We start from the raw sequence: 13,515 nt of genomic DNA, 5'->3' as shown, positions 1-13,515 counted from the left end.
GCTGTATTTTCTCATAGAAAAAAATATTAATAGGGGCAATAAAACCTGATGACATCATCTATATGGCCCAAAAAATTAGATTTAGAATTCTTGTATGCCCATCTATCTATATTCGTTACGGTTCCATTCTTTCTTAATTCATTAATGAGAAAACAACGGAAGGTCAAAATGCCATTTTATCTAACCTTACTCGACGTTTTGTTCCGGGAGTAACCCCATTAAAAGTGATATCGATGTGCTATCACAATGCAATATATTACAATCTGATAGATGAATTGGTTAATTGATTGATTGATTGATTGATTGATTGATTGACTGTTGATTGATTGCTATGAAACATTTCAGGTTGTTGTTTGAAGAAGATGACTTTCCCTGAACCGGCATCGACCAGTAACTACGTTCGACTGAACGTCACCACGCCTCCCGGGCTCGATGCTCTGACCACGTGTGTGCAACTTCACATCTCCAACACGACAAACGGGGTGCTGTTCAGTGGTGATCAGATTGCATTAACCTACTACGGACTATTCAGGGTACCACTCTTTTATTTATCACCTCCATGATCGGAGAGTGTTTTTTTCGGTGTTCATTATATTTTAATCCATACATGGAGTAGTTTTTTGGAGTGACCCCCCAGAACTAGACCATCCTAGCTGTAAACAACAACTTCTGGCCTCCAGTAGGCACCCTATGGGGTGGGGTAATGAGTTCATCACGCTCCAGGCTGGGTACACGGGAAATCTTCTTCTTTGAATACTCTAAATTTTTTCACCTCGGAATAGGATATAATCAATTGCACTTAGTCTATTTTGTAGGGTATCAACAATCTGAGGTCATATTCACTTCAAAACTGCGAAACCTTGTACAGAAAGCTAATCTACTGTACTCTGAAGGAGGAAACTGTCAACTGGCCCCCCACTGGGAAGCCAGGCTCATAAGGAACACGTAGGCAGTGACCAACCGCCTGTGCCCATCTGTTGGTTGGAAGATCACAATTTTTATACATGCTTATGTGGTACAATGATGTCGCAGCATCTCTCCCTGAATATTGGTATGCAATGCTATAGGGTTGATTGAACTAACAATGTAAAGAAAAAATAGAAAAGTTTTGTTCAAATGTTACGTAGTACAGCTTTAACACAAATACCAAATGATGATAATATTGATATTTTCATAATGTGAAAATAGTTCCAAATTACGAATGAAAATTGAAATTAAATGCCCATGTCGACATCGGTAAGACATTATTCTACGCTGAAGATCAGAGGGTTTTTTGATTCAAAAGATTTTATATCGTACAAAACCAAGGCAATTTGTTTCGATTTTAGTTCTGGATCAACGGTGCATACAAACACGCCGGGACCAATGAGACAAGTCTTAACCTTGACGATGGCAGATGCCACACAGTGTGCTACACCTGGCTGAGTCAGGATGGCAGATGGTCGTTCTACGTCGATGGACAACAGGTCGGCGCCGGCTCTGGATTGGCCACAGGTCACGTGATCCGTACAGGCCCCGCGTGGATTATTGGCCAAGTGGAGGACTCAGGAGGGTTATTTGATGTCGACCAGGTAAGTGAAGACATGCTCTTTTTTACCTTCGCCAATAAGGTTATGTTTTCAATGTGTTTGTGTGTGTGTGTGTGTGCGTGTGTGCATAAGCATAACTCGAAAAGCCTTGGATGAATCATGGTGATATTTGGTAGGTGGGTAGGGTCAGGAAAACGAAGGTCAAGTTCGATAATGGCCCTCTAGCGGCGTTCTAATGTGCTTCAGCGAAACTAAAGTTTTTGATATCTCGTTTATTTGGTAGAATTTACTGCACCTTTCAAAGGACTGACATAACAGGTGACTACCACCTGTCCAAGATCGGTCCGGAGACCTAGCTTTTCCGATAAGTGTGGCAGGTTCTTATTAATCGTGCTCAAGGCGTGACTCTTCTTAAACATGGGGGCCTTATTTAACGTCCTTTCAAAGGGCTGAAGTACTACTCGAAACGTTATGTCAGGATTAAAAAAACAATTTCACATTGAAGCGTTTTCTGTTGTACAGCAACGATGTTTACAATGGGTTTCATTATCTTACGTCTGACCTAAGTCAGATTGGCAGAAGAAGGAAGTTGTTCCAGCTTGCGACCCCTTGCGGTTTCCTTGCAAATAGCAAATTGCAATCTCCCACTAGGTGGTGAGATCATAACAGTATCAGCTCTTATTCAAATATTGTTTGATCCTATCCAGGTATACACCGGTGACATGTCATGCTTAAACGTGTGGGATCGTGTGCTGTCACCGAGAGAGGCAGATCTCACTCTGCGTAAGTGCGGACAGGGAGGCAACGTGTTGGACTGGTCCAGGGAAGCGTGGACGATACACGGGAGCGTATCACTCACTGACAACCAATGTGGTAAGCCAGTCAAAGCTTACGAATTACGTACGTCGTGCGACCGTCGTACGATTTTTCTGTCATAGCTATAGGATTTTCAAGCAGACTGTGACGGAACCAACCACCGACAAGGGTCTAACACAGCCTTTTAGTGCAGCAAGACAGCTGGACTTTGCAACGTACACACATGCATGGCTGCACTCAAGACTATCGTAAGACGTATGTGACTGCACCCTTAGATTGAAAAATGTTCTGAAGCAACATTTTACTACAATATGTACCAAAATTGAAAGAAACATACATCAAGGTTACAACTGAGCAACGCTTCAATATTAGTCTATATCTACATTGTGTTACGTTGTGTAGTCACTAGATGTTAGACACAGTTGGACCGCCGATCAGCGTTCGTAAATCTTGTCCTTTGATAGACGTTTTTTGATCATGATGTCCAGATCTCACCTGGAACTGCAGACGGTAAAACTTAACACCTAACAAGACTGCGGCATAAACAAATCACGTGACCTGTGACATCATGCGCTATTGTTCCATTGCGGTATTCAAGAAATGTTAACACCTACATATCTTTTGTTTTCTTTGATGCAGACGCCTTCCGATCCCCGAGCATGTCTGCATCGTCACAGTATAACAACACAGAGGGGCCAGACAACGGTGTACTGGATTTTCCGCTTTCTGGAGGTTGGGCGCCTAGAACACCTGATCAACGCGAATGGCTTATGGTGGATCTTCACAAGACGTACTTTGTAACGGCGATTATTACCCAGGGTAGAGATGAACAATTCAGTGGCCACATGGTCACATCGTACAGCATCACATATGGCGAGCACAGTGGAGACGAGGTTACCTACAGCGATGACGACGGACTGACGGTAGTAAGTATCATCATCATAATGTTGCAACGTAATCTCCTTAGGTTTATTACCAACCACTTATTTTAGATACAAAACGAAAGAGTTCTGTATGTTGAGCATGTATGTTCTATATACCGAACTAGAGTTCCATGACCACTTACCATCGCCAAGTACTTTTGTCAAATTACATTGCAAATGATATGCAAGAAAGTCTCTTATTAACAGAATTTATATGAATTGATTGTGTCATTTTTGTTTTCAAATACCATACTAGTATGTTGCATATGTCTTTCTTTGGGAAGTAATTGTGACATTCCCACATTCATTGATTATACAAATTATTTTGATCTTAATTATAAGTTATGTCTGATAATATTCACTTTTGTCTAACCTACATGTGCCACTAGTATGAACATGTTATCATTTACAACTAAGGAATTATACATTTTCTAATCAAATTATGCAAATACGACCATGCATGGTTCCTATCAATTGATATTCCTCTCGAACCAAGTTACATATGTGACGAGAAGGAAGTTCCTGTCATTTAGCACAATTTGAATATAAATTCATCTCGATCATTAACTATGCTAACATCTAATTTGCATAGTCAACATATTATTTCGCTGTTATTCACCGAAGTTGCCCACGAGTCGAAGAGAAAACTCATTCATCTATTTTGAGGTTCTCCTGTTTCAAAGTATGCTAATAAAACGCCCCAAAAATTTATTGAAAAAAGAGTTTGATTAAACCCGGACATTCTGCTGCAGTACTAGGGAGAACCTCCAGAAAAACGAGAGTACAATCTTTGACAGGACATGACCTAAGCACATACCAAGTTTCATATCATTCCATCCGGAGTTTTTTTTTCAAATGCCCCACCCCCCACCCCCACCCCACGAATCATATCCCTTCTTTCTGGTCACTCGATGACTTGTGTTCAATCTTCCTCCAGACCTTCCCAGGGAATACTGACAGAAACACCCCTGTGAGAAATGAGCTGTCGTCCTACAGTGGCGCCATCACCGCCCGTTACGTCAAGTTCCATCCACTGACATGGCGCGACTGGCCTAGCATGCGGGCTGGAGTTGTTGCACGTGAGTCTTTGAGCTCTCTTATTGAACCACTTTAACCACGTGCACTCAATCTTTATAAATTCGGGGCTCTACGCTGATATAAATTTCTATAGCAAGAGGTTATTGTTTAGGTGTGATACAAATATAAATCGCTTTGTGAATCGAAATTATGGCATGAAATGTAGTTTGGTGATGGTGTGCTATATTGAAGTTTCTACTCCCATAACAGCCAAGTAATTATACTAGTCAGAACGCATTTCGGTAAGGGACCCTACGATATTCATCAGAGGGGAGGGCTTGTGCAATGGCCATTGAATTTTATTTGCGGCTTGGGAAGAGGGCCATTGAATTTTTTTTAGAAGGGGGAAGAGCCTTTGAAAAAAATACCGCGCAAAGTTCTGGTTATGTTGTAAAAAATACAAGTCTACCAGGACAGTTTTCCCCTCAAGATGCAGGAAATGGCGATTCAGAGGATCAGGATTTCAATTTTTTCCGGACTAGGGTGGGTACAGGTGCAGAACATTTAGGCCCAGGTCCGGTTCAGGTCCAGAAGATCAGGTCCAGGTCCGGACAGACTTTAGACAGACAGGAGGGTCATGGAATTCTTTTTACCTGACCCTCTTTGCACCAGTGCCTCCCCCCCAGGAAATAACGTACAGACCCTAAATCTACTCATACACAGCTAAGCAAGCGGAAAAGGCCTAGAGTCGACGTAAGTCACATGTGTGCCTTGACAAATGTTTTTTTTTTTTTTGATTAAGTGTTAAATGCCTCTTTGTTGTAATTGTACAGATTCAGCACTAGAGCCAGTGGGCCGGTGGCCTCTGAACGAACAAGATGGCGCGAGAGATGTTACCGGAAACGGAAATGACGGCATAGCTTCAGGACCTCAGGTGGTTGAAGGTCCAGGCGGTCCAGAATCTCAAGCTTTCCTGTTCAACGGTTCCTCGCACATTCGCATTCTCAACGACGGTGGTTTGGACGTACGCTATTCCTACACCATACTAGCCCACGTCTACATGGACCCTACAGTAGCATCAGGACCTCTGTTCGAGTACGACTATCAGGGGGACTTCAATAGGGGAGTGTATCTATGGCAACGGAATAATAGCATTCACACGGCGTAAGTCTATCGTTTTTAGAAATAGAAAATGCTATTTAAAAAAAAAGAATCACTAATATATCTGCCTGCTTTGCGTAAGGTGCGGTGACTGATAAGGCAGTGTCGTGGTCTTTTCGCTCTCTTAACCCTATTCAGACCGGGGGGGGGGGGGCTTTTGAGGCCCGCGCTAACTTCGATGTCCTATAACGCCAGAACGGCTTACGCTAGAGCCACCAAATTCGGTGAGTTTTCCTAAAATATTGTTGGCAACAATTTTACGAAGTTTGACAAATTTTCCATTTTTTCTTGTTGCCATGGCAACCGTTTGTTGACAGGCAGTTTTGCCAAAAATCACTATTTTTGGTTCTAACTATGTATTTTTCACATCTATTTGCTATATTACTGCAATTTTGTTACATAAATACAATCTTATATTATTCAGTATATCTTTCATAATCATATATGCATAAATTATGCTAATTTGATGACGTCATCAGCCCAAAATCCAAGATGGCGGACCGAATGGCCAGATCAAGACTAACAAGCTAATTATTCCTTAAAATTTGTAACTACCTGGTATTTTTTCATCAAAAACCATCTAAATGAATGAATTTAGTCTATTCCCATTGCCCTTTGTGATTATTTGTTGCAAAAAAAGTATTTTTAAAAATTCAAGGTGTTGGATATAATATGGCGGAGCCCAACTCGTATCTTAGATGTGCATGACGTCATTTTATGACGTCATATTGACGTCATTGATGTTGCTATTGGCAACGCAAGTCGTAATAAACATTATTATTCTGTTATCTGCACTCTTTGTTACATTTTCGCAGCATAACTTGAAGTTTTCTGAGAATACCCCTTTTTCATGGGTTTGGCCAATGTAATCAAATTGATGACGTCATAATTACGTTATCTTACGTCAACGTAACGTCAAACGTCACATACTTATTAGATATTATGTCGAAATTATGTCCTAAAAATTTGGTGGCCTTACGGCATGTCGTTTTAGAGTTATAGGACTTAGAAGTGGAGGGCCTCAAAAGCCCCCCCCCCGGTCCAGGGATGACCAAAAAAGCCCGGTCTGAATAGGGTTAAGTATGACTACGAAATAGTGTCGACCAGCATGGATAATGAAATCTTGAACCTGTCAGATGATGCCAAATCTGGTGGGAACTCATAGCAGATTTTTTACACAAGACATCACAAAATCGCCGGCAAGTACAGCCTGGACTGCGCGGTCGTGTAGGGTTCCTCAACAAGCCCGTGAGCGTGTACGCAAGGCCGGCGCGTCGGCAAGCCCTGCCAGGCGCATAGGATTGAGTCAGGCTCTTCACCGAGCCTGTACGCGGGGCCCCGTTGGCAAGCCTGTGTGCCGGGCCGTGTGAGGGCACAAGCGCAGCCAGGCACGAGACTCCCTGTCGGGCAATTCATCAACCCTCTGCGCCAGACCCCTAACTTCAAGAGGCCGTACCGCATCGCACCAAGCATGTTCGCGTGCTGCTTCTATCTGATTCTTAACTACTAGTAACTAGCAGCAAGCAAGGCCAATTATTGTTGTTTTCTCTAACATTTCAGAGCAATTCGCAGGGAGGGATCTGCAGATTCCTCGTCCACGACTTCACCACCCCTTGCCACAGATGGCTGGCATTATGTTGGTGGGAGTTATGACTATAGCACGGGGGAGCAAGCTGTTTGGGTCGACAGCGTTAAAGCCGGGAGCAAGAATTATACCATGGCTGCTGAGCTAGCAACGCAGCATGACGTTAGTGTAGGGTACCAAGAGTATGCAGGGCGAATATCCTGCCTACAACTCTTTGACTTCTCCCTGAATGAACACCAGATCGCTATAGTGAGAGAGGCATGTGAAGGTACGTTTTTAAATTTAAAAATTCCTATTATTTGTCATGATGTTTCTTTTAACAAACACCAAAATTCATGTCAGCGAGAGATATTTAGAAATATCTCTCGCTGACATGAATTTTGGTGTCTTATTGTGAGTATATTATCTATTTGTTTTAAACGCGTAAAAATAGAAAAAAAACCTAAATGAGAACAAAACAAAACATCTCAAACGGGTTGCAATAACGGTCTGGCTGTTGTTGTTTTGAAACCACTGAACATTATAGATCGACAATTCTATATAAAAACTAAAAACTTCCAGAGGGGAAAGAAACATTCTACCTTGGCATTGTACATGTACATGCGGTGCCTCCTCTTATCTGGAAACCAAATAGATACTAGGAACGTGCACAATATCGTAACGATACCGTGCTATGGCAATATTTAAGACAAAATACTACCCTTTTCGCTTGATCGTGATTTTCGTAACGTGCGACATAAAGTATGTGGCATTGTGACATTCCAACTACTACGAACATGTCACACGGAATGGCACAGGCATTAATTTCTTGATACGTTCGTCTACTTTGTTTCGATAGAGCTGTCTAAAGTCAAATAGAGTCCGTCCGACAAATCGAAGCAGTGGGTTATCAACCCCGAGCTCTCAGTCCAAAGTAGAGTATTGGAAGGCGGAGTCCATTCCATTGCCTTTTTTCCTTGTACCGAAGTCAGGTACCCATTTTAACACCTGGATGTAGTGAGAAAAGAAAGTGATGTAACGTACCTTTGTTAATGGCACAACATCGGTGGCATGTCAGTGGACTCAACCCCAGACCACTGGGGTCTGGGCCAATCACCCCAACCGTTACGCCAACGCGTTAGTTGGTGTAGGTACAGTTTTGAAAATTTTGATTATCTTTTATTATTACCAAAGCCTTATACTTCTTCCAACAGAAACTTGTCCCTATGGGTGGTACCCGAGTGGGTACGTCTGCTACAGAGCGTTTGACGAGCTCGTCAGCTGGCACACAGCTAACACCAGGTGCAGACGAGAAGGGGGCCGGCTGGCCACCGTCAAGGACACCGACACACACAACTTCATTGTGCCGCTGAAGAATTCGGTCGACCCCGATGAGGAATTCTGGATAGGCCTGAGCGACTTAGGTGACATTGAGCTTTTGACATTAGATAACGACGCGCAATTAATGTGCAATTGAATATAACTTGCTGAGCATTACAGGAGATTTGCTTGAAAATATGGTCAAATTAGAAATGTGTATGTCGTGGCATGGGCGAGAGGAAGACAGAAAGAAAGGGAGAGAAGAGGATATCCTTTTTACTCTCGTTTTTGGGGACGCCTAAGGCAAGTAACACTTCTTCTTTTTCTTTCTTTAGGCGCTACTGGGACGTGGGTATGGACAGATGGAACGTCTATCGGACAGTTTACCGCGTGGGGTGGAAACCAACCAAACTACCACGAGGGCGACCAATTTTGTGCCTCCTACTGGCTTCACAACTCCATGAACATGCCCGATCGTTGGAATGATGCAAACTGTGTCCGCCCAAAGAAGTTCATTTGTGAGCGAGGTTGGTTTGTTTATCTATTTGTGCCTTATTTTGTGAGTAGTGGAATGTTAGTCAGGAACGTTTCTGCATGTCGGTAATGTTTAATAATTCGACATTTCGGTTATCACATTTTGACATCTGGTAAAACGTAGTTTGATTTTTTTTCAGTGAACGGACAACCGGAGTACTTGACCTGCAGTTCGGAAAGGACGGATGGCTTTTCACTGCGTTGGAAATATCCTTCCGCCCATCTTTCGGGATGCCATATTTGGTATCAGGACGTGCTGGATGGTGTGGAGCCAATGGATTTGGTGACGTCACGGAAATCGGGAAACGAATACGCGAACGTCACCATTAACGGTTTAAAGAGCGGTACTAAGTACAACGTCACGGTTCGCGCGATCGTGGGAACAACAGAAAGTCTTGATGACGTCATCAATGTTTTGTGCATAACTGGTAAATTTTAATCCCTTGTTCATACCTGTTTCAAATCAGTTATGCAGGATACAGAATAAGATATGATATCACGAACTCGTAATCAAAGAAGTAGACCAATCGTAGACAGCCCCATAGACCAGTTAAGAACAAGAGTCTGAATACTCAAACCTGCATGAAATATTTTGTTTTGTGATGGTGCGTATGGTGTGTTGTGGGGTTGATATGGTTTGACGCAAAATTATTCCATCATTATTTGTATATATCTACCTATGGTAAACGGTGAGATCCAAAACTACACCTTTCTAGGCTAAGTGTCCTCGCCATTTTATTTTTATTTCCTATTGTTATACCTGCATCTGGCACATATCTTAATGTGTATAATGGTTCACACCATACAGAGGTGACAGGGATGGTCACAGTTACTTTTTTTACTAGTTGTTGATCTGTGCAGCCATCGGCTTCACATTTTACATTTTCTGTTGGGACACCAAGCAGATGTAGGTGGGGAACATTGTGACCAAACTGGCTCTGCAGCCCCAGGGCATGCTGCAAGGGGGCGCAAACTAATACCGCTTCCAACTTACATTGACAGGTATATGCGTCCCCAAAAAATCAAGACCACAGCATGTCCATGCCCAAACACACTAAAATAAAACGGCCCACCAAGTGTCAAGTTCAAACAAAAATCAAACTTGAGCGTCAAGCAACCACCACCAACCCATTAACTAAATATCATTGCGATCGCAAGTTTCGTTCTGAAGATACAGCGCCGGAAACGTCCCTTCCACACACAAAAGGCTACCTGCAGTGTCAAGTTCAAACATTATGAGGCTTTAAATCAAACTTGAGTGTCAGGCAACCACCCCCAACCCATGTATCAAATATCATTGCAATCACACATTCTGTTCTGGAGATATAGCACTGGAAACCCCCTTCCACACACTCCCATGCTAGTGAAAACTCAAAACAGATATCACAGCTGTCTCCAAGGAGGTTGAGAGAGAGGAAGGCCAGACCACTCCATATCAAGAAAATGGTTGTAAATATTTTTTCAAACGAACCACAAAACAGCAGCAAACTTCTAATGTGCGCTATATATAGCACAATGACTCACACATTCTATCCCCATAGCAAACGTGATCGCAATCCATCAAGAGGTTCTAAAGATATAGGTCCGGAATCACAAAGATCCCTACCAGAATCAATACCTGCATTTTCATGCAGGTAAAAAAATGGAACACATGGCGTCAGCGGTAAAACAATGTTGACTGATAATTTTGTTTTTCAGAAATGTATAATCCAAGATTACACAGTTGCATGCTTATGTATGATTTGTTTTGAAAAATTTAAGATATATATTTTCTCCCAAGCAGACCTTTGAATTAGAACAGTTTCAGTAACGGACAGTGCAATGGTCATTAACCCATTTGATTATCTTAAAAAATGGCACGCTTAAAGATGTAATTAGATACGTGCTGAACTAAGCTTGGTCAAACGCTGCTTAATTGATGATAAAAAAAGTCGCTTCCATTCATTTTAGAAAAAAAATAGGGAAATGTTTTGCATTTGCTGGCAAATAATAGCTTTGTAGGCTTGTGTTTAGTAATCATCTGTATGCACAATTCATATGTTTATAATCTAATTTCTTTGCATACTCTGCATGTGTCTAACACTGTATCATTCTCACATTTCACTTGCTCCAGTGACGCCTCCACCCGAGGACTTCCAGGTGGTGAGCATCACAGAAACGTCCGTTCGGGTTTCCTGGAGGAAGCAGAGGACCGACTCCCTCGCTATTGGCCACAGGATATGGATCGCGCGGATGGATACTGGTGAGATCGTGGTGACACGATACGTACCGACCAGTTCAACTGATGTAACATTCAACGACCTACGTCCAGCCGTGGAATATGTCATATCGGCCACAAGCATCAACAGGTACAACGAAGGACCGGAAGTGACAATTACAGCTGCGACAAGTAAGGAAATGTTTCACTGCACCTCCAAGCAGGGTCTTGTACATAAACTAGAGAAAATCAAACAAGTGCATTTCATTGTGATATTATATATTACAGATTCCAGTTGTAGCATTTTGGGCCGCGTAGATAGTAGTGCCGGTAAAAATTCCGCTCACTTCTATTTCCACGTATCTAATGACGCAACCTCTGCTTCGAAAATAGCAATTCAAGGTTCAAGTAATGGCGTACGGGTAAATTTTAAATCTTTTAACTTGTCTTTTGTCTTTTTTACCATTGCTGCAATACTATTTTTTCTCTGCTAAACGATATATTTCCTTTATTATCATAGGAACTGACCCTCCGATAGGATTAGGTGTGGACGACTGGACAACCGACACTATTTCCATCTCATGGCTACCACCAAAAGCCGTGCTTACCGCATACAACATAACCTACACCGGCGATGGAAGGAGTACTTCCATACAGAAGTCAGGAGACGTGGACAGATGTGAGCTGACAGGTCTGGTCCCTGGTACTCGGTATGACATCGGTGTGGTAGCCGTGAGCAGGCTGGGGAGGAGCATCGCCGTCAGTACAGCTGCTGTCACAGGTTAGTAGGTGTGGCGGTCACATCGGAAGGGGGGGGGGGGGTCTATAAAAGACGTTAAGGGTTGTGCAGATTGTAGCGATTTGATTGTTCGCTACAAACTGTAAGACATGAGTGTAGAAGTATACACACACAAACACAGATACACGCACACAGATACTATTACACACACACAGAGAGAGATACACACACGCACAGATACGCACACACACACAGATACACACACACACAGATACACACACATATTCATGTACACACACACACACACATTCATGTACACACACATACATTCATGGACACACACACACAACAAACACACACATACAAACACGCACATACATGCAATACATGCACACAAAAGCGCAAACACACACGTACACAAACATGCATATAATATATAGTTACATAGATTGTAATCTGACAAATACAACGAGTTTTTTCTTGTTGGATCATTGGAAACCTTGCTGGCAATCTGCGTTATTGTCTAATATTTACAAGGCATTTCAAGTACAGTTAGGGCAGTCTTATGATAACCTCGTACACTTGTGTTTTAGACACAGATGCGCCTTCGAGTTTAAGAGTCTCCGTGGCTGAGGCAACTTGGATGTTGCTGGAATGGACGCCACCTGTGGCAAACGTTCTCTCTTACCAGTTGGACATCTCGGATGAATATGACAGCCCAATAATGGTGCTGAGGTAAAGAACAATATTCATACCGAACATAGAACTAATTGAACAGCAGTGAGTAGAATACGTATATGAATATTAACTTAAAAAAAACGATTTTGACTCCTTTTCTTCACTCGATGAAGTGAATATAGACCCTACGTCGTTTGGATGCATCATGTTAACGATATATTGAATTTTGATTTCTTTTTAACAGGTCTGAGGGAAACAAAACATCCTACAACGTCACAAATCTTATCCCAGAAACTGCATACGTCATCAAGATGGCGGCCTCCGGTGAGCATGGGCGTAGTGTGGACGTGACGTATTCACATAGAACAGGTATAAGTTTATGTAAAAAAAAGTCTAGTGATAAATAATTAGAATCAAGCCGAACACATTCAATAATCTTTGTCATAGATATTATGATTTGTGTATTTTTATTTTATGTGCAAATCTTCGTGATATCTAGACTCTAACTTTTTGCATCAGATTTGAAATGCTATGCATTTTACAGTATCTATTTTGTCTCAAAAGGGTCAATGTCACCAATCGAGGCCACCGCCGATGGATCTTCATACACGACCACTTCTACAACGGATGTCGTGCGACCTAACGCAGAATCTTCGACGCTGACATGGTCAACTTCGACCGCAGAGCAGAATATCAAAGGTAAACACATAACAAACCAAGAAGCTTCTTATCAAGATGCGTACTCATATAGCTTTCTATGACTCACCATTGCTGGTGAAGTTGAGAAGTTCCACGTCTTGGACAAAACTTGAAGTGTAAAACGTAAACTTATTACATGTATCGGGAAAAGCTCCTTTCCTTGCTTTTCTCAATACTTTACTAACAGGCACGATGTAAGTCAAAGGTAAACTTGAAATCTACACATTTTCAATATGCAAGACCTCATTTTGATAAACTGCGTTTATATTATATATGTGTATCCTAAACGGTATGTTTATCTCACCACTTCCACTATAGGAATTGCAGAGAGAACTACA

General features: G+C 42.1%; 1 protein-coding gene across 1 annotated transcript; it reads left to right on the top strand.

Annotated features, from left to right (window-relative positions):
- Positions 1–362: 362 nt before the first annotated feature.
- On the top strand, positions 363–5,453 carry LOC118422204 (adhesion G-protein coupled receptor G4-like). The gene is made up of 6 exons (XM_035829719.1): positions 363–533; positions 1,329–1,571; positions 2,237–2,402; positions 2,985–3,271; positions 4,206–4,347; positions 5,119–5,453. Exons 1-6 carry the CDS (start codon positions 363–365, stop codon positions 5,451–5,453), a joined length of 1,344 nt encoding a protein of 447 aa, XP_035685612.1.
- The last annotated feature ends 8,062 nt before the right edge of the window (positions 5,454–13,515 follow it).

Source organism: Branchiostoma floridae, chromosome 9, assembly GCF_000003815.2.
Source record: "Branchiostoma floridae strain S238N-H82 chromosome 9, Bfl_VNyyK, whole genome shotgun sequence".
Taxonomy (NCBI): Eukaryota; Metazoa; Chordata; class Leptocardii; order Amphioxiformes; family Branchiostomatidae; genus Branchiostoma; species Branchiostoma floridae.
Note: the sequence above shows the minus strand (reverse complement) of the source record. Positions and strands in the feature narration are given on the sequence as shown.

Excerpts from the sequence above, each read along its gene's own strand:
- LOC118422204 (XM_035829719.1), top strand. The coding sequence starts at position 363 with ATGACTTTCCCTGAACCGGCATCGACCAGTAACTACGTTCGACTGAAC. Across the intron at positions 2,403-2,984 it reads ACTCACTGACAACCAATGTG|ACGCCTTCCGATCCCCGAGC; the intron begins GTAAGCCAGTCA and ends TCTTTGATGCAG. Across the intron at positions 4,348-5,118 it reads GCGGGCTGGAGTTGTTGCAC|ATTCAGCACTAGAGCCAGTG; the intron begins GTGAGTCTTTGA and ends GTAATTGTACAG.